The sequence below is a fragment of the Lampetra fluviatilis genome, chromosome 65 (genome assembly GCF_964198595.1).
Source record: "Lampetra fluviatilis chromosome 65, kcLamFluv1.1, whole genome shotgun sequence".
Classification (NCBI taxonomy): Eukaryota; Metazoa; Chordata; class Hyperoartia; order Petromyzontiformes; family Petromyzontidae; genus Lampetra; species Lampetra fluviatilis.
The window spans coordinates 2,493,261-2,520,760 of NC_136339.1; the positions used below are offsets into that span (position 1 = coordinate 2,493,261).

Sequence of the window (27,500 nt, forward strand, 5' to 3'; positions counted from 1 at the left end):
AGTGAATCTTGTACGTCATCAAACACTTCACTGTATTTCACTGTAGCACTGTATTAATGGCAGTGAATCTTGTATGTCAGCAAACACTTCACTGTATTTCACTGTTGCACTGTATTAATGGTAGTGAATCTTGTACGTCATCAAACACTACACTGTATTTCACTGTAGCACTGTATTAATGGCAGTGAATCTTGTACGTCATCAAACACTTCACTGTATTTCACTGTAGCACTGTATTAATGTCAGTGAATCTTGTAAGTCATCAAACACTCCACTGCATTTCACTGTAGCACTGTATTAATGTCAGTGAATCCTGTACGTCATCAAAGACTACACTGTATTTCACTGTAGCACTGTATTAATGTCAGTGAATCTTGCACAAACTACGTCATCAAACACCTCACTTCATGTAGCACTGCATTTAACTGACCTTCAATTAGCCTTTTGCCCGTCCTAGGACAAAAGCTGTCATATTAAAGATGCACATTTACGTTTCCTTGCGTGATTATAATTTTTTTAGGAATTGTTGCCGTAAATAAATGTTTCTTAATTTAAAAAATTAAACCTCGGTATACGATATCTTGTGTGAATCGCTTGTACTGTATTAATGGCAGTGATTCTTGCATGAAACTACAGTGGTACCCCAGAGATCGAACTTAATTCGTTCCAGAAGGCCATTCGAACACCGATTTGTTCGAACACCGAATTAATTTTCCCCATGAGAATTAATGTAAATGACATTCATTGGTTCCGGACACAAGAAATCTCTCATTTCAATCATTTTTACACGAAGTTTACAGTAATTACGTGCATAAAAGCATACAAAAAAACAAGAAACACATATTCTTAGGTTTTTTCGGTAAAGTCACGTAGGTAAAAAATTTAAATTAATAAAAGTAAAATAAAATAAAAATCACGACGTTTCGGAGGCAACACAAGCTTCCGTCTTCAGGTGGAACCGTCACAGCCCGACAGCTGTATCAGCTGTATCAAGCTGTCGGGCTGTGACGGTTCCACCTGAAGACGGAAGCTTGTGTTGCCTCCAAAACGTCGTGATTTTTATTTTATTTTACTTTTATTAATTTAAATTTTTTACCTACGTGACTTTACCGAAAAAACCTAAGAATATGAATCCTTGCAGTCACGAAAGCTTCAAATCTAACAAGAAACACAATAAATGGAATAAATGTATAAATGAAATAAATGAACATTGATCTTCACTTTAGCTGTAGTAAGGAGAGTTGATGGTTTGAGTGGAAGGTGGTGAGGAGGAGGTTGGTGGTTCATTTTCTTGGTTCTTTCGGTAAAGTCACGTAGAAGGGAAATAATAAAATAATAAAAATAAAACATCAGAAAATACAATTCTCACGATGTTTCGGCCACAACGCAAGCAGCCGTCCTCAGGTGAAGAACAGATCTGTCGGGAAGACAGCGTCTGAATGAAACACCCCAGGCTTGGAGCGTCTATTTAAGCTGGGTTGGAGGGGGAAGAGCGCCTTGACAAAAGAATGCAGTCACGAAAGCTTTAAATCGAAATTTGAGGTTGGTGGTGTTATTGTTTGGAAGGGGGGTCCCCTTCCATAAAAACGTCCGGTAACTTCCCTTCTGTGGTTCTTTCTCTTGTGTGCCTCTTCTCTGCCACTAACTGTGAGTCACTTGAGCTATTTCTGACTAAAAACTGACCTAAAGAGGTTTGTTTCTGCCTCCGTTTTAGGATGTTTCGAAAATGACACATTGCATTATCATTGGCTTATCGCTACCACTAACCTTTTTAAGGATACATTGTGTATGGATGAACACCAAAAACACTAAAATAAAGGAAATTAACGAAAAAGTTAAGGAACGATGTTTTGCAGGTAACTGCACTGGGTGAGAGCTACGTGCAGAACCGGCCCTAGACCTTTGGGGGCCCTAAGCAAAATTTGGTTGGAGGCCTCTTTGATGTATGATTTGTTTCACCCACTAGCTAGCAGTGACTCTAGGGGGCCCTCTGCTGGCCACGGGGCCCTTTGCAATTGCAAGGGTCGCTTAGTGGCTGGGCCGGCTCTGGTTGGTGGTGAGGCACTGGTGGTGAGGCATTGGTGGTTGCTGGCAGAACCGGCCCTAGACCTTTGGGGGCCCTAAGCAAAATTTGGTTGGAGGCCCCTTTGATGTATGATTTGTTTCACCCACGAGCTCGCAGTGACTCTAGGGGGCCCTCTGCTGGCCACGGGGCCCTTTGCAATTGCAAGGGTCGCTTAGTGGCTGGGCCGGCTCTGGCTACGTGTTAACCGAGTCTCTCACACCACGGTAAAACGTTTGTCTGGGCAAGCATCATGCACGCTGGCCATATGCATCTCAGCCGTACAGGTTCTTTCAAGTCGCGATTGCCCCGTTTGACCTCCGAATTTCGTTCGGTTTCCGGGGCAAAAACTTTTCGGAAATATCGTTCGAACACAGATTTGTTCGAGTTCTGGTGCATTCGATCTCCGAGGTTCTACTGTACGCCATCAAACATCTCGTTTCATGTCACTGTAGCACTGCATTTAACTCGCCTTCAATTAGTTCGAAATCACTGCTCTGATACTTTTTGTTCTGCTTTCGCTCGCTGGGGTTGTAGTCAATTTGAATTCGATAACAATGTCTGGAAAATCACGAAGAAATGTATATATTTTATAGTAATTTAGAAGCAAAAATTCGACTTGACTTTCGTTTAAAGTGCTGAATAAATATACGAAGACACCAAATACACTTTGTTGCTGCGTAGAATTATTTAATGAACTTTCAGTAAAGAAACGTCATATTTGAAGCGACTTTGCGAAAAAAAAGATCTTTCCATTCGACCTTGTTCCGCGCGAGTGTAAATAAGTAATATTTAAAAATACTTTTTTTTTTTAAAAACACGCTTTAATGAAATGTACTAGTTATGGCAGAACTTCACGACTCCAGGAAGTGGCTCCGAAGCTTGCCACAACGTAAGGGACCGTGGCCAATTACAGCCAACGTCAGTTGAGCGTGGACAATTATACCCAAGCCGAAACATAACATATAAAAAAGAATGTTTAAAAATATTTAATTTAATTTTTTTAATGATAGAATATAGTATTGTCATCAGTATGACATAAGTATACCAAGTTTGAAGTCGATACCACAGTGGGAAGTGGGTCAAAATTGAGTTTCAAGATTTGAGGATACAACAACATCAACAGACAGAGTGAGTTAATAGAAAGCGTGTAAAAATATTGTTAAAAAATATATTTTTAATTTTGTATGACATAATATAGTATTGTCATCAGTAAGACACAAGTATACGAAGTTTGCAGTCCATACCACAGTGGGAAGTGGGTTAAAATTGAGTTTCAAGATTTGAGGATACAACATCAACAGACAGTGAGTTCATAGAAAGCGTGTAAAAATATTGTTTAAAAATATGTTTTATTTTTGATTATAGAATATAGTATTGTTATCAGTAAGACACAAGTATACGAAGTTTGCAGTCCATACCACAGTGGGAAGTGGGTTAAAATTGAGTTTCAAGATTTGAGGATACAACAACAATAGACAGAGTGAGTTCATAGAAAGCGTGAGATTATTTTATTTATTATCTGTCGGAAAGACGCTGTTCTTCACCTGAGGGCGGCCGCTAGCGTTGTGGCCGAAACGTCGTGAGAATTGTATTTTATGATGTTTTATTTTTATTATTTTATTATTTCCCTTCTACGTGACTTTACCGAAAGAACCAAGAAGATGGATCCATATACTCTTTGGAGTTTTCGGTATAGTCACGGAGGTGAAAATAAAATAAAAATGAAAACATACTCTTAGTTGTATTCGGTAAAGTCACGTTGGTGAAAATTTAAAATAATAATAGAAATAAAATAATAGTAAATGAAAATACATCAATTTATTCTTTTATTTCCATTATTATTATTTTAATTTTTTCACCTGCTTGACTTTACCGAAAGAACCAAGAAGATATTCCGGTTCTGTTTGACCCGAAGGTTTTTGCCGACCTGCCGGGCCTAACCAAACCACCGCCTCCTCTCCTCTCGCCTCTCGTCGATTTCACTTGGACGAGGCTCCGGCTCTCTGCCGCCCGGCGATGGCGGAGAGCGACGAGGCGAGCGAGAACGAGCTGCTCAGCCGGAGCTTGTCCATGTGGAACAGCGCCGGCGAGGGGGAGCGCCGGCGCGGAGGGGAGCAGAGGGATGGAGAGGGGGAGGGGGGGCGGCGACTCGGAGCCGCGGCCGCTCGACCTGCACACGGCCGCCTCCATCGGGCAGCAGGACGTCGTGTCCGCCTACATCTCCAGGTGGATTGTGGGAGGGATTCGCAAGCGGGAGGGGCTCGCGAGCGGAGGTTGTTCTTGCCGCGGGGTTAGATCGGCGTCGGTGTGAATCAGATGTCGCAAACGGGTTTTGATTCCTTACCCGTACCCGTACCCGGCCGCACCAGGGTCGCAAATGGGTACCCGTACCCGTACCCGGCCGTACCCGATTGCGACCTTTGGGATGAAGCCATGTTGCAGGCGCGGGTGGGTTGATTCTAGGAACTTGAATTGTGAGAAGAGACAAGACGTTGGGAAATGAGTGACAAACGGTGACTCACCAGTGACTCACGGCCTACCCGTACCCAGCCGCACCAGGGTCGCAAACGGGTACCCGTACCCGGCCGGGTAGCCGGGTATCGGGTAGGGTACGGGTATCGGGTAGGGTACGGGTATCGGGTAGGGTACGGGTATCGGGTAGGGTACGGGTATCGGGTAGGGTGCGGGTATCGGGTAGGGTACGGGTATCGGGTAGGGTACGGGTTCGGGTAGGGTACGGGTATCGGGTAGGGTACGGGTATCGGGTAGGGTACGGGTATCGGGTAGGGTACGGGTATCGGGTAGGGTACGGGTATCGGGTAGGTTATGGGTATCGGGTAGGGTACAGGTATCGGGTAGGGTACGGGTATCGGGTAGGGTACGGGTATCGGGTAGGGTACGGGTATTGGGTAGGGTACGGGTATCGGGTAGGGTACGGGTATGGGGTAGGGTACAGGTATGGGGTAGGGTACGGGTATGGGGTAGGGTACGGGTATGGGGTAGGGTACGGGTATGGGGTAGGGTACGGGTATTGGGTAGGGTACGGGTATCGGGTAGGGTACGGGTATGGGGTAGGGTACGGGTATGGGGTAGGGTACGGGTATGGGGTAGGGTACGGGTATGGGGTAGGGTACGGGTATTGGGTAGGGTACGGGTATCGGGTAGGGTACGGGTATGGGGTAGGGTACGGGTATGGGGTAGGGTACGGGTTTCGGGTACCCGGTTGCGACCTCTGGTGTGAATGTGTCGCTAAACCCGCCGCCGCCCGACCCCGACCCACAGCCATTGGGTAAAGCTTCCTAGATTTGAAGCCATCCCTCTCGCCGCCCCCCTCCCCCACTACCACCAGCGAGGCGGAGGACCTGAACCGACGTAACCTGGGCGGGTGGACGCCGCTGATGTACGCGTGCTACATCGGGCACGACGCGGTCGTGTCGCTGCTGCTGAGCGCCGGGGCCCTCGTCAACTCGGCCAACCCCCTGGGGCAGACGCCGCTCATGCTGGCCGCCTCCTGCGGCAACGAGAGCTCCGCTCAGCTGCTGCTGCAGGTGACGCGCGCTACGCGACGCTAGGCCGGGCCGCCCGTGGGGCCGCCTGTTCGTCCGCTACGTCCGCCAGTTCGTCCGCCCGTCTGTCCGCCCGTTCGTCTGTCTGTCTGTCCGTCTGTCCGTCTGTCCGTCTGACTGTCTGTCTGTCCATCTGTCTGTCCGTCTGTCTGTCCGTCTGTCTGTCCATCTGTCCGTCTGTCTGTCCGTCTGTCTGTCCATCTGTCCGTCTGTCTGTCCGTCTGTCTGTCCATCTGTGTGTCCGTCTGTCTGTCTGTTGGTCCGTTCCCTCCGCCCGTCTCCACGCTTCTCGTCCGTCGCCTCGTGCCCCGTCGGTCTCCACGCTCCCTGCGCGTCGCCACGTGTTTAAGTGCCTCCGTGTGCGCCGCCGCCACTGCTGCTGCGCGTGTGTGTCTGTGTGTGTCTGCGTGTGTTTGCGTGCGTGTGTGCGTGCGTTTGCGTGTGTGTGCGTGTGTGCGTGCGTGTGTTTGCGTGCGTGCGTGTGTGCGTGCGCGTGCATGTGCGTTCGCGTGCGTGTGTCTGCGTGTGTGTGCGTGTGCGCGTGCGTGTGTCTGCGTGTGTCTGCGTGCGTGTGTCTGCGTGCGTGTGTTTGCGTGTGTGTGTTTGCGTGTGTGTGTTTGCGTGCGTATGTCTGCGTGTGTGTGTTTGCGTGCGTGTGTCTGCGTGCGTGTGTTTGCGTGTGTGTGTTTGCGTGCGTGTGTCTGCGTGTGTGTGTTTGCGTGTGTGTGTCTGCGTGCGTGTGTTTGCGTGTGTGTGTTTGCGTGTGTGTGTTTGCGTGTGTGTGTTTGCGTGCGTGTGTTTGCGTGTGTGTGTCTGCGTGCGTGTGTCTGCGTGCGTGTGTCTGCGTGCGTGTGTTTGCGTGTGTGTGTTTGCGTGCGTGTGTCTGCGTGCATGTGTCTGCGTGCGTGTGTTTGCGTGTGTGTGTTTGCGTGCGTGTGTCTGCGTGCGTGTGTGTTTGCGTGTGCGTGCGTGCGTGTGCGTGTGTGTGTGCGTGTGCGTGCGTGTGCGTGCGTGTGCGTGTGTCTGCGTGTGTGTGCGTGTGTGCGTGTGCGTGCGTGTGCGTGTGCGTGCGTGCGTGTGCGTGCGCCCGCAGAGAGGGGCGGACGTGGAGGCGGTGGACAAGCGCGGCTGGCCGGCGCTGCTGCACTGCACGTGCACGGGGCACCAGCACATGGTGCGCCTGCTGCTGCGACACGGAGCGGACGCCAACGTGCGGTGAGCGCCGGCGGCACCCCCACCCCCCCCACCCCCCCACCCCCCACCACCCCCCACCCCGAGCCACGAGCCGAGTGCGAATCGTGACCCTGGGGGGTTCCACGCCGGGGGGCTACGTAGCTCCAGACGCTCGATTAACCGCTGCACCACCACTCCCCCCCACTCCCCCCCCACTCCCCCCCCACTCCCCCCCACTCCCCCCCGCTCCCCCCGCTCCCCGCCCCCCACAGAGAGACCATCTACGGCCACACGCCGCTGATGGAGGCCGCGATGGCCGGCCACGAGGTCATCGTGCAGTTCCTGCTCAAGAAGAAGGTGAGCGCAGAGACGCGGGGAAGGCATCCAGCGGCAGCTGCCGGGCAGCTACGGCATCGACACGGGACACGTGACACGCGACACGTGACACGGGACACGGGACACGGGACACGTGACATGGGACACACGTGACACGCGACACGGGACACGTGACACGCGACACGTGACACGGGACACACGTGTGTCTGGGGGATGCAACATAAAACAGCAAATGCTTGCCTATAACCACCCACACCCACCCACACTCACCCATCCACACCACACCACCCACCCATACCCAACCCACACTCACCCACCCATACTCACCCACCCACACTCACCCACCCACCCCCACTTACCCACCCACCCACACTCACCCATCCACACCCACCCACACTCACCCACCCATACCCACCCACACTCACCCACCCTTATCCACCTACCCACACCCACCCACACTCACCCACCCACACTCACCCACCCACACTCACCCATCCACACCCACCCACACTCACCCATCCACACCCACACTCACCCACCCACACTCACCCACCACACCCCACTCACACCCCACCCACACTCACCCACCCATACCCACCCACACTCACCCACCCTTATCCACCAACCCCACACCCACCCACACTCACCCACCCACCTCACCACCCACCACCCATCCACACCCACCCACCACACTCACCCACCCATACCCACCCACACTCACCCACCCTTATCCACCTACCCACACCCACCCACACTCACCTCCACCACACTCACCCACCCACACTCACCCATCCACACCCACCCACACTCACCCATCCACACCCACACTCACCCACCCACACTCACCCCACCCACCCACTCACACCCACCCACACTCACCCACCCATACCCACCCACACTCACCCACCCACACTCACCCCACCCACACTCACCCATCCACACCCACCCACCACCACCCCCATCACACCCACACTCACCCACCCACACTCACCCCACCCCCCACACACACCCACCCACACTCACCCACCCATACCCACCCACACTCACCCACCCTTATCCACCTACCCACACCCACCCACACTCACCCACCCACACTCACCCACCCACACTCACCCATCCACACCCACCCACACTCACCCACCCATACCCACCCACACTCACCCACCCTTATCCACCTACCCCACACCACCCCACACTCACCCACCCACACTCACCACCCCACACTCACCCATCCACACCCACCCACACTCAACCCATCCACACCCACACTCACCCACCCACACTCACCCACCCACCCACTCACACCCACCCACACTCACCCACCCATACCCACCCACACTCACCCACCCACACTCACCCACCCACACTCACCCATCCACACCCACCCACACTCACCCATACACACCCACACTCACCCACCCACACTCACCCACCCACCCACTCACACCCACCCACACTCACCCACCCATACCCACCCACACTCACCCACCTTATCCACCTACCCACACCCACCCACACTCACCCACCCACACACACCCCACCCACACTCACCCATCCACACCACCCACACTCACCCACCCATACCCACCCACACTCACCCACACCCCACCCACACTCACCCACCCACACCTCACCCACGCACACCACCCATCCACACCCACCCACACTCACCCCACCCTTATCCACCCACCCACACCCACCACACTCACCACCACACTCACCCACCCACACTCACCCACCCACACCACCCACCCACACCCACTCACACTCACCCCCACTCACCCACCCACACTCACCCACCCACACTCACCCACCCACACTCACCCCATCCACACCCACCACACTCACCCACCCTACCACCTACCCACACCCCACCCACACTCACCTACCCCACCCACACTCACCCACCCACACTCACCCCACCCACACTCACCCACCCACACTCACCCCACCCACACTCACCCACCCACACTCACCCATCCACACCCACCCACACTCACCCACCCTTATCCACCTACCCACACTCACCCACCCACACTCACCCACCCACACTCACCCACCCACACTCACCCACCCACACTCACCCACCCACACTCACCCACCCACACTCACCCACCCACACTCACCCACCCACACCCACCCACACCCACCACACTCACCCACACACACCCCACCCACCCATACCCACCCACACTCACCCCACCCACACTCACCCACCCAACCCACCCACACTCACCCACCCACACTCACCCACCCACACCCACTCACACTCACCCACACTCACCCACCCACACTCACCCACCCCATACTCACCCACCCACACTCACCCTCCACACCCACCCACACTCACCCACCCACACTCACCCACCCACACTCACCCCACCCACACCCACCCACACCCACTCACACTCACCACACTCACCCACCATACCCACCCCACCTCACCCACCCACACTCACCCACCCCCATACCCACCCACACTCACCCACCCACACTCACCCACCCACACCCACTCACACCACCCACACCCACCCACCACACTCACCCACCCACACTCACCCACCCACACTCACCCACCCACACCCACCCACACCCACTCACACTCACCCACACTCACCCACCCACCCATACCCACCCACACTCACCCACCCACACTCACCCCACCCACCCATACCCACCCACACTCACCCCACCCACCCATACCCACCCACACTCACCCACCCCACACCCCCACCCACACTCACCCACCCTTCCCCTACCCACATCCACCACACTCACCCCACCCACACTCACCCCACCACACCACCCACCACACTCACCCACCCACACTCACCCACCACACCCACCCACACTCACCCACCCATACCCACCCACACCACCCACCCATCCCACCCACACACACTACCCACCCACCCACACTCACCCATCACACCCACCCACACCACCCATACACACCCACACTCACCCACCCACACTCCACCCACCCACCCACCCCACCCACCCACACCACCCACCCATACCCACCCACACTCACCCCACCCTTATCCACCACCCACACCCACCCACACTCACCCACCCACACTCACCCACCCACACTCACCCACCCACACTCACCCATCCACACCCACCCACACTCACCCACCCATACCCACCCACACTCACCCACACCCACCCACACTCACCCCACCCACCCACACTCACCCCACCCACACTCATCCACCCACACCTCACCCATCCACACCCACCCACACTCACCCACCCTATCCACCACCCACACCCACCCACACTCACCCCACCCACACTCACCCACCCACACTCACCCATCCACACCCACCCACCCACCCACCCATACCCACCCACACTCACCCACCCATCACCCACCCACCCACTCACCCACCCACCCACCCACCCACACTCACCCCACCCCACACCACCCACCCATCCACCCACCCTTATCCACCTACCCACCACCCACCCACACTCACCCACCCACACTCACCCACCCACACTCACCCCATCCACACCCCACCCACACTCACCCACCCACACCACCCACCCATACCACCCACCCTTACCACCACCCACACCACCCACACTCACCCACCCACACTCACCCACCCACACTCACCCACCCACACTCACCCCACCCACCCCACCCCCACCCCACACCCACTCACACCACCCACACTCACCCACCCACACCACCCACCCACCCACCCAACCCACCCACACTCACCCCACCCACACCATACCCCACCCACACTCACCCACCCACACCACCACCCATACCCACCCACACTCACCACCCACACCACCCACCCACACCCACACACTCATCCACACTCACCCACCCACACCACCCACCCACACCACACCACCCACCCTCACCCACCCACACCCCCCACCACCACCCACCCACACTCACCCACCCTTATCCACCTACCCACACCCCCCCACACTCACCCACCCACACCACCCACCCACACCACCCACCCCACCCCCACCCACACCACCCCATCCACACCCACCCACCCCCCACCCACCCACACCACCCACCCACACTCACCCACCCACCCCCCACCCACACCACCCCCCACACCACCCACCCACACTCACCCACCCTATCCACCACCCACACCCACCCACACTCACCCACCCACACTCACCCACCCACACTCACCCACCCACACTCACCCCACCCCACACCCACCCACACTCACCCATCCACACCCACCCACCCACCCACCCATACCCACCCACACTCACCCACCCACACTCACCCACCCACCCATACCCCACCCACACTCACCCACCCACACTCACCCACCCACACTCACCCACCCTTATCCACCTACCCACATCCACCCACACCACCCACCCACACTCACCCACCCACACTCACCCACCCACACTCACCCCACCCACACTCACCCCATCCACACCCACACTCACCCACCCATACCCACCCACACTCACCCACCCATACTCACCCACCCACACTCACCCACCCCACCCCCACTTACCCACCCACCCACACTCACCCATCCACACCCACCCACACTCACCCATTACACACCCACACTCACCCACCCCACACTCACCCACCCACCCACTCACACCCACCCACACTCACCCACCCATACCCACCCACACTCACCCACCCTTACCCACCTACCCACACCCACCCACACTCACCCACCCACACACTCACCCCACCCACACTCACCCATCCACACCCACCCACACCCACCCACCCATACCCACCCACACTCACCCACACCCACCCACACTCACCCACCCACACCACACTCACCCACCACACCACCACCCACCCACACTCACCCATCCACACCCACCCACACTCACCCACCCTATCCCACCTACCCACACCCACCCACACTCACCCACCCACACTCACCCACCCACACTCACCCCCCACACTCACCCACCCACACCACCCACCCCACCCACCCACACTCACCCACACTCACCCACCCACACTCACCCACCCACACTCACCCACCCACACTCACCCACCCCACACTCACCCACCCACACTCACCCATCCACACCCACCCACCACTCACCCACCCTTATCCACCCTACCCACACCCCCACCCTATCCACCTACCCACACCCACCCCACACTCACCCACCCACACTCACCCACCCACACTCACCCACCCACCCATACCCACCCACACTCACCCACCCACACCCATACCCACCCACACTCACCCACCCACACCTCACCCACCCATACCCACCCACACTCACCCACCCACACTCACCCACCCCATATCCACCCACCCTTATCCACCTACCCACATCCACCCACACTCACCCACCCACACTCACCCACCCACACTCACCCACCCACACCACACCCACCCACACTCACCCACCCACACCCCACTCACACTCACCCACACTCACCCCACCCACACTCACCCACCCACACCACCCACCCACACTCACCCACCCACCACTCACCCCACCACACCCACCCACACTCACCCACCCCTTATCCACCTACCCACACCCCACCCACACTCACCCACCCACACTCACCCACCCACACTCACCCATCCACACCCACCCCACACTCACCCACCCATACCCACCCACACTCACCCACACCCACCCACACCACCCCACCCACCCACACTCACCCACCCACACTCACCCACCCACACTCACCCATCCACACCCACCCACACTCACCCACCCTTATCCACCTACCCACACCCACCCACACTCACCCACACCACACTCCACCCCCACCCCACACTCACCCACCCACACCACCCACCCACACCACCCACCCACACCCACCCACACCCACCACACTCACCCACACACACCCACCCACACTCACCCACCCACACTCACCCACCACACTCACCCACCCACACTCACCCATCCACACCCACCCACACTCACCCACCCTTATCCACCTACCCACACCCACCCACACTCACACCCACCTCACCACCCACCCCACACTCACCCTTCCACACCACCCACACTCACCCATCCACACCCACCCACCCACCCACCCATACCCACCCACACTCACCCACCCACACTCACCCACCCATACCCACCCACACTCACCCCACCCACACTCACCCACCCATATCCACCCACCCTTATCCACCTACCCACATCCACTCCACACTCACCCACCCACACTCACCCACCCCACACCACCCACCCACACTCACCCACCCACACTCACCCACCCACACCCACTCACACTCACCCACACTCACCCACCCACACTCACCCACCCACACTCACCCACCCACACTCACCCACCCACACTCACCCATCCACCACCCACCCACACTCACCCACCCTATCCACCTACCCACAACCCACCCCACCACCCACCCACACTCACCCACCCACACCCACCCACACTCACCCATCCACACCCACACCACCCACCCATACCCACCCACACTCACCCACCCACACTCACCCACCCACCCATACCCACCCACACTCACCCACCCACACTCACCCACCCACACTCACCCACCCTTATCCACCTACCCACATCCACCCACACTCACCACCCACACTCACCCACCCACACACACCCACCCATACCCACCCACACTCACCCATCACACCCACCCACACTCACCCACCCATACCCACCCACACTCACCCCACCCCATACCCACCCACACTTACCCACCCACCCACACTTACCCACCCACCCACACTCACCCATCCACACCCACCCACACTCACCCACACATACCCACCCACACTCACCCACCCACACTCACCCACCCACACTCACCCACCCTTATCCACCTACCCACATCCACCCACACTCACCCACCCACACTCACCCACCCATACCCACCCACACTCACCCATCCACACCCACCCACACTCACCCACCCATACCCACTCACACTCACCCACCCATACCCACCCACCCACACTTACCCACCCACCCACACTTACCCACCCACCCACACTCACCCATCCACACCCACCCACACTCACCCACACATACCCACCCACACTCACCCACCCACACTCACCCACCCACACTCACCCACGCTCACCCACCCACCCATACTCACCCACACTCACCCATCCACACCCACATACCCACCCACACTCACCCACCCACACTCACCCCACCCACCCATACCCACCCACACTCACCCACCCACACTCACCCACCCATATCCACCCACCCATACCCACCCACACTCACCCACCCTTATCCACCCACCCATACCCACCCACCCACACTCACCCACCCACACTCACCCACCCTTATCCACCCACCCTTATCCACCCACCCATACCCACCCACCCACACCCACCCACACTCACCCACCCTTATCCACCCACCCATACCCACCCACACTCACCCACCCTTACCCACCCACCCATATGCACCCACACTCACCCACCCTTATCCACCCACCCATACCCACCCACACTCACCCATCCTTATCCACCCACCCATACCCACCCACACTCACCCACCCTTACCTACCCACCCATATGCACCTACACTCACCCACCCTTATCCACTCACCCATACCCACCCACACTCACCCACCCTTATCCACCCACCCATATGCACCCACACTCACCCACCCTTATCCACTCACCCATACCCACCCACACTCACCCACCCTTATCCACCCACCCATACCCACCCACACTCACCCACCCATACCCATGCCAGCGCGGGGTGGGTGGGTTGGTGGGTTGGTGGGTGGGTGGGTTGGTGGGTGGGTGGGTTGGTGGGTGGGTTGGTGGGTGGGTGAGTAGGTGGGTAGGTGGGTTGGTGGGTGGATTGGTGTGTGAGTTTGTGGTTGGGTTTGTGGGTGTGTTGGTGGGTGGGTTGGTGGGTGGGTTGGTGGGTTGGTTGGTGGGTGGGTGGGTTGGTGGGTGGGTTGGTGGGTTGGTGGGTGGGTGGGTGGTTGGTGGGTGGGTTTTTGGCTGGGTTGTTGGGTTTGTGGCTGGGTGGGTTTGTGGGTGGGTGGGTTGGTGGGTGGATTGGTGGTTTGGTTGGTGGGTGGGTTTATGGGTGGGTTGGTGGGTCGGTTGGTCGGTTGGTCGGTGGGTTGGTGGGTGGGTGAGGATGACCCCCCCCCCCCCCCGGCGTGCCTGCAGGGTGTGCGAGCGCGCGACACGGACCGCTCCGGGAAACGGCGCGCAGCCTGGCCGCCATGTTTGGCCACACCAAGGTGGTGGCCATGATCGACGCGGCGCTGGCGGCCCCCACCCCTCACCCGCGGCCCGTGCGCCGTGCCCCCGGTGAGCCAGCGACGTGACCCCCCCCCCCCCCCCCCCGGTGACCCCCCCTCCCCGGTGACCCCCCCCCTCCCCCCACCGCCAACGCCTCGCGCAGAGGCACGGAGACGAACATTTCCCCCCTCCACTCTCTAACCCCCCCCCCTCTCTAACCCCCCCTCCATCCCCGCTAACGGCACCCCCCCCCCCCACTCTCTACCCCCCCCCCCCACTCTCTAACCCCCCCCCCCCCACTCTCTACCCCCCCCACTCTCTACCCCCCCCCCCTACTCTCTAACCCCCCCCTCCATCCCCGCTAACGGCACCCCTCCATCCCCGCTAACGGCACCCCCCCACACGCTGTGGGTGGGGGCCGTGAACGAGTGGCACCCTGACCGACCGTTTGTAGAAATGTAGTGTGTAGTGTATAGTGTAGTGTGTAGTGTATAGTGTAGTGTATAGTGTAGTGTGTAGTGTAGTGTATAGTGTATAGTAGTGTAGTGTATAGTGTAGTGTATAGTGTATAGTAGTGTAGTGTATAGTGTAGTGTATAGTGTATAGTATAGTAATGTAGTGTATAGTGTAGTGTATAGTAGTGTAGTGTATAGTGTAGTGTATAGTGTATAGTAGTGTAGTGTATAGTGTAGTGTATAGTGTATAGTAGTGTAGTGTATAGTGTATAGTAGTGTAGTGTATAGTGTAGTGTATAGTGTATCGTAGTGTAGTGTATAGTGTAGTGTATAGTAGTGTAGTGTATAGTGTATAGTAGTGTAATGTATAGTGTAGTGTATAGTGTATAGTAGTGTAGTGTATAGTGTAGTGTATAGTGTATAGTATAGTAATGTAGTGTATAGTGTAGTGTATAGTAGTGTAGTGTATAGTGTAGTGTATAGTGTATAGTAGTGTAGTGTATAGTGTAGTGTATAGTGTATAGTAGTGTAGTGTATAGTGTATAGTAGTGTAGTGTATAGTGTAGTGTATAGTGTATCGTAGTGTAGTGTATAGTGTAGTGTATAGTAGTGTAGTGTATAGTGTATAGTAGTGTAATGTATAGTGTAGTGTATAGTGTATAGTAGTGTAGTGTATAGTGTATAGTAGTGTAGTGTGTAGTGTATAGTGTATAGTAGTGTAGTGTATAGTGTAGTGTATAGTAGTGTTGTGTATAGTGTATAGTAGTGTAGTGTATAGTGTAGTGTATAGTAGTGTAGTGTATAGTAGTGTAGTGTATAGTGTAGTGTATAGAGTATAGTGTAGTGTATAGTATAGTGTATAGTGTATAGTAGTGTAGTGTATAGTGTAGTGTATAGTAGTGTAGTGTATAGTAGTGTAGTGTATAGTGTAGTGTATAGTGTATAGTAGTGTAGTGTATAGTATAGTGTATAGTAGTGTAGTGTATAGTGTAGTGTATAGTGTAGTGTATAGTAGTGTAGTGTATAGTAGTGTAGTGTATAGTGTATAGTAGTGTAGTGTATAGTAGTGTAGTGTATAGTGTATTGTAGTGTAGTGTGTAGTGTAGTGTATAGTGTAGTGTGTAGTGTGTAGTGTAGTGTATAGTGTAGTGTATAGTGTAGTGTATAGTGTAGTGTATAGTGTAGTAGTGTATAGTGTAGTAGTGTATAGTGTAGTGTATAGTGTAGTGTGTAGTGTAGTGTGTAGTGTAGTGTAGTGTGTAGTGTAGTGTGTAGTGTAGTGTGTAGTGTAGTGTATAGTGTAGTAGTGTATAGTGTAGTGTATAGTGTAGTGTATAGTGTAGTGTATAGTGTAGTAGTGTATAGTGTAGTGTGTAGTGTAGTGTGTAGTGTATAGTGTAGTGTGTAGTGTAGTGTATAGTGTAGTGTATAGTGTAGTGTATAGTGTAGTGTATAGTGTAGTAGTGTATAGTGTAGTAGTGTATAGTGTAGTGTATAGTGTAGTGTATAGTGTAGTGTGTAGTGTAGTGTATAGTGTAGTGTATAGTGTAGTGTATAGTGTAGTGTATAGTGTAGTAGTGTATAGTGTAGTGTATAGTGTAGTGTATAGTGTAGTGTGTAGTGTAGTGTGTAGTGTAGTGTATAGTGTAGTGTATAGTGTAGTGTATAGTGTAGTGTATAGTGTAGTGTATAGTGTAATGGCTTCACGCTCCCAGGCGACCTTTCGTGCTGCTCCATCCGTGGCTCTCGCTCTGCGTGTGTCGATGCGCGTGACCTCCTGATGAAGCCGGCACGGGGGAATGAATGAAGAGTGTTGGGAGAATGAATGAAGAGTGTTTGGAGAATGAATGAAGAATGAAATGAAGAGTGTTGGTCGTGTGTGCGTTGCAGCGCTGTCCGGGGACCTGAGCAGTTCAGACGAGTGGAGCGAGGGGGGGCCGGCCCCCCCTCGTGGTTGCAGGGGGCCCAGCATCCACGACGGGCCCCAGGCACTCGCACAGCTCACCAGGATCGGCAGCGACGGTGAGGCTCACGCACATACACTCATTTACTTACACACTCACACACTCACACACTCACGCACGCACACACACACTCATACACACTCACTCACACACGCACACTCACACGCACACTCATTTACACACTCACACACTCACGCACTCACGCACTCACACACACACTCACGCACACTCTCACTCATTTACACACTCACACACGCACACTCATTTACACACTCACGCACTCACGCACTCATTTACGCACTCACGCACTCACACACACACTCACGCACACACACACTCACACACACTCACACACACACCCACCCACGACACCCACCCACCCACACCCACCCACCCACCCACACCCACACCCACCCACCCACCCACCCACACCCACCCACACCCACCCACCCACCGACGCTCCGTGTCCGTGCCCCCCCTTGTGCAGAGCCGGAGCTGCCCCCCCACGCGGCTCGCTGCTGGTGGGAGGGGGGGGGCCGCAGGGGGCCACGGGGGAAGGGCACTCGCGGTACGAGGAGCACCACTCACTCACTCAGTCACTCACTCACTCAGTCACTCACTCACACACACACTCACTCACTCACACACACTCACTCAGTCACTCACACACTCACTCACTCACTCAGTCACTCACTCAGTCACTCACTCACTCAGTCACTCACTCACTCACTCAGTCACTCACACACTCACTCACTCACTCACACACACACTCACTCACTCACACACACACTCAGTCAGTCACACACACACTCACTCAGTCACTCACTCAGTCACTCACTCACTCACTCACACACTCACTCAGTCACTCACACACTCAGACACTCACTCACTCAGTCACTCACTCACTCACTCACTCAGACACTCACACACTCAGACACTCACTCACTCACTCAGTCACTCAGTCACTCACACACTCACTCACTCACACACTCACTCACTCAGTCACTCACACACTCAGACACTCACTCAGTCAGTCACTCACTCAGTCACTCACTCACTCAGTCATTCACTCACTCACTCAGACACTCACTCACTCACACACTCACTCACACACTCGCCGGGGTGGTGGGGGTGGTGGCGGTGGTGGTGGTGGTGGTGGTGGAGGTGGCGGTGGTGGAGGTGGTGGTGGTGGAGGTGGTGGAGGTGGTGGTGGGGGTGGTGGTGGTGGCGGTGGTGGTGGGGGTGGCGGCGGTGGTGGTGGCGGTGGTGGTGGTGCTGTTGGCGATGGTGGTGATGGTGGCAGTGGTGGCGGTGGTAATGGTGGTGGCGGTGGTGGCGGTGATGACGGTGGTGGTGGTGGTGGTGATGGTGGTGGTGGCAGTGTTGATGGTGGTGGTGGCGGCGGTGGTGGTGATGGCGGTGACAGTGGTGGTGGTTGTGGCAGTGGTGGTGTTGGTGGTGGACTAGTGATCCACACTTCACCGGTTCGAGACCATCTCCCAGCGCGGCAGTTGAAATGATGTTGCACCCAGTACATGTGTATGTGTGTTGTATGTGTGTTGTATGTAGGTTGTATGTGTGTGTGTTGTGTGTGTATTGTATGTGTGTTGTGTGTGTGTTGTGTGTATGATGTATGTGTGTTGTATGCGTGTTGTATGTATGTTGTATGTATGTTGTATGTATGTTGTATGTATGTTGTATGTTTGTATGGTGAACGTACGAAGCCAACTGGGCTAATCGGAGGTGCGGGGGAAGAACAACAGACAAAAAAAACCAGCAGTTCTTTAAGAAATTAGTTTTCAATTTAGTATAGTGGTGTAGTGTATAGTATTATGGTTCAGTGTATAGTGTAGTGTATTGTAGTATAGTGTAGATTAGTATGGTGTAGTGTATAGTAGTGCAGTGTAGTATTGGAGTGTATAGTAGTATGGTGTAGTGTATAGTAGTGTATAGTGTAGTGTATAGTGTCGTGTATAGTGTAGTATACTAGTACAGCACTAGTGTATAGTGTAGTGTATAGTGTAGTGTATAGTAGTGTAGTGTATAGTGTAGTGTATAGTGTAGTATACTAATACAGCACTAGTGTGTAGTGTATAGTAGTGTAGTGTATAGTGTAGTATACTAATACAGCACTAGTGTGTAGTGTATAGTAGTGTAGTGTATAGTAGTGTAGTATATAGTGTAGTGTATAGTAGTGTAGTGTATAGTGTAGTGTATCGTTGTGTAGTGTATCATAGTGTATTGCGTAGGGGAGCGGTGGTGTAGCGGGTAGCGCTACGCTGCGCTACGAACCCGGCGACACGAGTTCGATTCCCGCTCACGGCCAACACCAGTGACGATTATCTGAACCGGTCCTAGTGCTGTACTAGTATACTACACACTACACTACACACTACACTATACACTACTACACTATACACTACACACTACACTACACACTACACTATACACTACTACACTATACACTACACACTACACTACACACTACACTATACACTACTACACTATACACTACACTACTATACACTACACTATACACTACACTATACACTACACTATACACTACTATACACTACACTATACACTACACTACTATACACTACACTATACACTATACTATACACTGCACTATACACTACTATACACTACACTACACACTACACTACACACTACACTACACACTACACTATACACTGCACTATGCACTGCACTATACACTACACTATACACTACACTTTACACTACTATACACTACACTATACACTGCACTATACACTACACTATACACTACACTATACACTACACTATACACTACACACTACACTACACACTACACTATACACTACTACACTATACACTACACTACTATACACTACACTATACACTACACTATACACTACTATACACTACACTATACACTACACTACTATACACTACACTATACACTATACTATACACTGCACTATACACTACACTATACACTACACTATACACTACACTATACACTACACTATACACTACACTACACACTACACTACACACTACACTACACACTACACTATACACTGCACTATGCACTGCACTATACACTACTATACACTACACTATACACTACACTATACACTACACTATACACTACACTATACACTACACTACTATACACTACACTATACACTACACTACTATACACTACACTATACACACTACACACTAGTGCTGTACTAGTGACGAATTGGCCACGTTCTGTTTACGTGACAACCCTCACTAGTTGGCCGTGTCGGGTGGTGGAGGGTTTTAACGACACAACATTTATTATTTACACGATCTCACCCCAAACAAAACCTCTATAATGAGCGGTGTATGTAGTTTGAACTTTTTTCGCACTGTACGTAGCCAACCGATAGCTCCCAGCTGCCGTGTGTTGTATATATTTTTGGAAAAAGGGGCATATACACAACACGTGGTAACACCACAGTCGATCGGAGTTTTGCGTGCGGTGCGGTAAAGTGTGGCTGCTACCTGCCTGCTCCTGCACGTGGAAGAGTAGACCAAGGACCGCTCCCTACCGCTGTGCCGTAGGGGAGAGGACCATCTTCGGCACCACGGCGGAGACGGTGCCAAGTGGTGGCGGTGGTGGTGGCGGTGGCGGTGGCGGTGGTGATGGTGAGAAGTCGGCACGACTGCCAGGACTGAGTAGGGACGGTTCGCTCGAGAGTAACGAGGTGATCACTCCACACCACCCCCCCCCCTAGGCCCCCCTAGCCCCCCCCACAACACCACACCACCCCCCCCTAGCCCCCCCCCCACACCACCACACCACCCCCCCCTAGCCCCCCCCACACCACCCCCCCCTAGCCCCCCCCACACCACCCCCCCTAGCCCCCCCCACACCACCACACCACCCCCCCCTAGCCCCCACCACCCCCCCCCTAGCCCCCCCCACACCACCACACCACCCCCCCTAGCCCCCCCCACACCACCCCCCCCCTAGCCCCCCCCACACCACCACACCACCCCCCCCTAGCCCCCACCACACCACCACGCCACCACACCAGCCCCCCCCCCCACACCACCACGCTGGCCTGTATATCACACACCGATATGCTAGCGTGGGTGGGTGGGTGAGGTGAGTGAGTGAGCAGGTGGGTGGGTGGGGGTGATGATTGGGTGAGCGAGGGGATGGGCGCCTCCACCAATTAAACGTTGGTAGCGCAGCTCCGCTCCCAACCACCACCACCATCACCACCGCACCACCACCATCGCCACCACCACCGCCACCACCACCGCACCACCACCACCGCACCACCACCACCACCACCGCACCACCACCACCACACCACTACCACACCGCTACTGCCACCGCTACCGCCACCTCACTACCACCACCGCCACCGCACCACCACCACCGCAAACGCACCACCACCACCGCCACCGCACCACCACCGCACCACCACCACCGCACCACCACCACCACCGCACCGCCACCACCACCACCACCACCGCACGCCGGGCCCTGCGTCTGGCCTCAGCCCTCCCTCTGTGCCCCCCCCCCGCCCATCGCTCGCCTCACGCTGCCTCCGCTCCCTGCTGCCTCCGCTCCCTGCTGCCTCCGCTCCCCGCTGCCTCCGCTCCCCGCTGCCTCCGCTCCCCGCTGCCTCCGCTCCCGGCTGCCTCCGCTCCCCGCTGCCTCCGCTCCCCGCTGCCTCCGCTCCCCGCTGCCTCCGCTCCCCGCTGCCTCCGCTCCCCGCTGCCTCCGCTCCCCGCTGCCTCCGCTCCCCGCTGCCTCCGCTCCCCGCTGCCTCCGCTCCCCGCTGCCTCCGCTCCCCGCTGCCTCCGCTCCCCGCTGCCTCCGCTCCCCGCTGCCTCCGCTTCCCGCTGCCTCCGCTCCCTGCTGCCTCCGCTCCCTGCTGCGTCTACTTTCTGCTGCGACTACTCCCTGCTGCCTCCGCTCCCCGCTGCGTCCGCTCCCCGCCCCCAGGACTCGGACAGCGGCACGGCCCAGCGGCGGCCTCTGGAGCACCACAGGCAAATCGTCGTCACCGGCACTGCCGGGAGAGCCGCCAGGCCAGCCGGCAAGCTCCTCGCCACCGCCGCCGCCGCTGTAGTCCCTGTAGCCCCTGTAGTCCCTGTAGCCCCTGTAGCCCCTGTAGCCCCTGTAGCGGCGGCGGCGGCACCCGGCCAGGACGCCATAGGGGACGGGCCGCCCGGAACGGCGGCAGGGACAAGCGCGACGGCGAGAGGGCCGGGCCCGAAGGTGGGCGAGTGCGTGGTGGGCGAGTGTGTGGTGGGCAGGTGGTCGTCACCGTTAAGCGGTCTGTTAACCGCACACGCGGTTAGAGGGGAAGTTTGTGCGGCCTGTGATTGATTGTTATTGACCAACACCACCACAAAACCGGGTCCTGGGCCTCCTCTAGGTCGACTCAGCCTCAAATGAGTACCTGGTGCGGTGTGTTGTAAACATCGACGCTGGGGAGACAAAGGCGGCCGGGCGTGGTGCTGGCCACCCACCCCCTCGTGTGCCACAGTGCCGGCCTTCATAGGTGCTCGCTAACAGCACTTGCCCCAACAGTCTGTGAAGGCTACACGGGGGGGGCGGGATCCTTGATCTTTGGTAGTGGTTGTTATCTGGAATCGAACTACTACTACTGCTGCTACTACTACTGCTACTGCTGCTACTACTACTACTACTGCTGCTATTACTGCTGCTACTACTGCTGCTACTACTACTACTGCTTCTACTACTACTACTGCTGCTACTACTGCTGCTACTACTGCTGCTACTACTACTACTGCTGCTACTACTACTACTGCTGCGACTACTACTGTTGCGCGGTAGAAAAGGACGCTGAAGCCGGTCGTGTAGGGGCTGACACCAAACGTTTATTTAGGGCTTACGCCTAACTCGGGGGAAGGGGTTAACACGAGGGTTAGTAACTAAGCTCCCCAGGGGAAGGGTACTGGGAGTTCCCTACACCCCACCAGGCTATCGGGCTCTTCCCACAGCACTGACCGAGGGTTCAGCCAACTCGGCCAGCCGGGTAAAGTAGCCCCTTAGCCTGAGCTCTCTACCCTCTATCCCGGAGCCCCCTACTTCCTAACCACTCACTCCTCTGACTCTTGGCGAAGACCCCGTCCACGTCACGGGTCTTCCCTCAAATCCCCCGTGTGGCATGACGTCACTTTACCCTGACGGCATTCCCCCGCGGCGAGTGTGACCTGACGTCAGCACTCCACTCCTCAACATCACCCCCCCCCCCGTAAAAAAAACTCAGCCGACCCGGCTGCAACCCCCCCCTATGAGCGGCCCTGATGACAACCGACGCTCGTGACCCCAAAACGCGAACCCCGACCAGCTGCTAGAAGAACCAAACATTAGGGCAAGCCGGTGCAACACAAAGCTGGGCGTAGCCACCACCCGGCATGGCGAGTGGCGACGAGCGGGATGACCGCGGACGTTGTGCGTCAGCGTATGCGCCTGCTCCGCGAGCGCGTGCCCGCCGCTGGGCCGTCCCCGCGCTCGGCGTCAGCCCATGGAGCTGGTGGCCCAGATGGTCCGTGGCCAGGGCCAGGCGCCGTAGGTGATTCCTTCGGCGGCGGCGCAACAGGCGCCTCCAACGGCGGCCCACCACTCCCTGCGGCGTCCATCCCGGTAACCGGCGGTGGTCCAGACGGAGACTGGGCCTCCACCAGGACCTACCCCGGCGGGTCCGCCGCCGGTGGCATCAACGGCGGTAGCTCTGGGAGCACACAGGAGGGCAAGGTAACGGTGACATCCCCCCGACCCCCAGGACCCGGCCCATCGGACGCGTCCACCGCCGGCCGTCCCGGAATTGGGGATGAATCAAGGAAGGCGGCGGAACGACCCGCTTGAGCCGCGACGGGTGCACGGTCCAGTGGCGCCGGCTCAACCGGATCCGGACACATCGAGGCCGGCGGACACCAACCACCTCAACGGGGCCCTGCCACGGACGATGTAATTTAGGGGAGGTGCCCACTGGCACCTGAGGGCAGTGCAGCCACGCCAACTGCCCCGCCTCCCATGGCCGACCCCTCGCCTGATGTTTAGGCAAGCGCTCCGCGGCCGCCTGTCGGCTGGCCGAGTTCTCCAAGGCCGCCTGCCGTACTTCGCACAGGCGATCAAGCGCAACCTTCATCGGAAGGGGAATGGAGGAACCCCTCTTGCCTGCACCGGGGTCCAGTTGGACCAACACCGGGGTCTCGGGTTCTCTCCCATACATAAGGTAAAATGGGGAGAACCCCGTCGAGGCATGTGGGGCCATCCTGTACGCGGCCAGTACCCCCGGGATGAACAGGTCTCAGTCCGATTGGGACGTGCTCACGTGATGGCACAACATGGACGTGAGCGTGCGGTTCAAACGTTCTACCATCCCGTCGGACTGGGGATGGTAGGGCGAGGTGCGGACCTTCTTCGTACCAAGGAGGTCACAGACCTCCTTGAGTAATCGTGAAGAAAAATTCCGCCCTTGATCGGTTAAGAGTCGTTCTGGCGCCCCCTTATCGAGAACATACCCTTGTACAAATGCCTCCGTGATGGACGAGGCCGATTGGTCCACCAGGGGCCACGCCATGGACCAACGTGTGAGGTATTCCACCCCCACCAAGAGGTATTGGTGTCCACGTTGGGATGCAGGGAAGGGCCCTAAGATATCGAGCGCCACGAGCTCATTTACACGAGAAACCCGGATGGACTTCAGCGGGGCCCGATCCTGACCAACTGGGACCTTCCTCCGCGCACAGTCGTGGCAACCCTTCAAAATAAGCGCCACATCATCCTCCACACCCGGCCAATAGTAGTCCCGCTTAAGGGTCAACAGGGTCTTGTGATAGCCGAGGTGCATACGTTTCTCGTGAATGGCTCGGGTCAACTTACCTCGCAAGCCAATGGGCACCACCACGCAATACCGTTCCAACTGAGCATCCCAACGCATGAGGAGGCCGTCATGAATGGCGATCTCCGGGGCAGCCAACGGAGCCGAGATCCGGGCCTTAGTCCCAACACGGCGTCGCAGCCTCAGCAGAGAGGAATCCTCCATCTGCATCTGGGACCATACCTCCCGGGGGAGCCCCAGGCCAAAATCCACAGGCAACGCCACCCCCGGCACGGGCGCCGCTTCGGCCGATGCGAACAACTGGACCGCGGTATCCGCTGGGGCCTTACAGCGGCTGGAACCCAGGGTGCAGGCGCACTCGCCCTCCGGGGGCCGCCTGGAAAGGCCATCTGCATTCCCATGCAGAGTCCCCTTCCTGTGGATGACATCAAAGGGGTACTCCTGGAGCACCTCGAGCCAGCGGGACAGCTGACCCGAGGTCTGCTCAATTCGGAGGGAATATTGCAGGGCTGCATGGTCGGTCCCGACGTTAAACCGGCGACCGTACAAATATGGCCTGTACAATTGGATGAAGAAGACAATGGCCAGCAGCTTTCTCCTGGTCACACAGTACCGCTGCTCAGTGGGGGACAAAACGCGGCTACCATAGGCCACCACCCGTTCCATCCCTTCGACAACCTGAGCCAGGACAGCCCCAATGCCCGTGTCGCTGGCGTCAGTGTCGAGGAGGAATGGCCGGGAGAAATCCGGGTACCCCAGAGGCGGCGCGTCCGCCAAGGCCGTACGAAGCGCCGCAAAAGCGGCCTCCTCCTCTTCTCCCCAGCGAAATTTCTGTCCTTTGACAGAGAGTGTGTGCAGCGGCTTCGCAATGGTCGCAAAATTCCGGACGAACCGGAGATAGTACGATGCGAAGCCCACAAAGCTACACACCTCAGCGACAGATGTAGGAGTCGGCCACATCCGGACACAAGCAGTCTTTTCCGGATCCGTGGCCACACCTGACGCACTCACAATGTGGCCCAAATACTTCACCGATGGTTGCAGCAGATGGCATTTCTGGGGTTTGAATTTCAAGCCCGCGGCGGGCACTTTGGCGAACACTGCCTCCAACCGCAGCAAGTGTTCGTCAAACGTACGACCAAAAACGATGATGTCGTCCCAGTAAATTAAGCAAGATTCCCACTGCAGCCCTGCCAGGACCAATTCCATGAGGCGCTGAAAGGTGGCCGGGGCCGAATGAAGACCCATAGGAAGCCGATTGAATTGAAACAGCCCTTGGGGTGTGCGGAACGCGGTCTTGGGTTTGGAGGACTCATCCAGTGGCAACTGCCAGAAGCCCGAAAGCAAATTGAGGGTCGAAAAGAACCGCGCACCCGAGAGGGCGTCGAGGGAATCATCCATGCGAGGTAAAGGGTACGCATCGGCCACCGAAACCTTGTTTAACTTACGGAAGTCGACGCAGAATCGGAGACTCCCGTTCCGTTTCTTGACTAGCACGATGGGGGCTCCCCAGGGGCTAGTGGAAGGGGAGATAATGTCCGCCGCCAACATGTCATCAACTGCGGAGCGGACATGATCTTTTTCCTCTGGGCTAAAGCGGTGTGAATTCAGCCGAATAGGGGCGGAGTCGCCCATGTCAATATGGTGTTTAAGAAGAGTGGTACGTCCCAAATCGAACCTGACAACGAGGTCACGGAGCCGCTGCCGCTCCTGGGAGGACAACGAGGTGTTTTCGATGCACAACGCATCAATCCACGATGCGTCGGGCCTCCCCGCGGGCAGCACAGCCGCTACCACCCCTCCTGGCGGCCACCGGACGTCGGGAGCAGGGCCTGGGGTGGTATGAGCCAACAGCA

At 56.3% G+C, this 27,500-nt stretch overlaps 1 protein-coding gene across 1 annotated transcript in view; it reads left to right on the forward strand.

Moving 5' to 3' along the window:
* Positions 1-27,500, forward strand: part of ANKS3 (ankyrin repeat and sterile alpha motif domain containing 3) — a 51,504-nt gene that overhangs the window by 1,689 nt on the left and 22,315 nt on the right. Inside the window, 11 exon segments of the mRNA XM_078882458.1 lie at positions 4,058-4,189; positions 4,191-4,291; positions 5,415-5,613; positions 6,725-6,846; positions 7,077-7,161; positions 15,301-15,331; positions 15,334-15,444; positions 17,721-17,852; positions 18,282-18,362; positions 21,374-21,516; positions 22,773-23,048. Coding sequence (XP_078738584.1) covers positions 4,082-4,189; positions 4,191-4,291; positions 5,415-5,613; positions 6,725-6,846; positions 7,077-7,161; positions 15,301-15,331; positions 15,334-15,444; positions 17,721-17,852; positions 18,282-18,362; positions 21,374-21,516; positions 22,773-23,048 — 1,389 coding nt within the window. The 5' untranslated portion in view covers positions 4,058-4,081.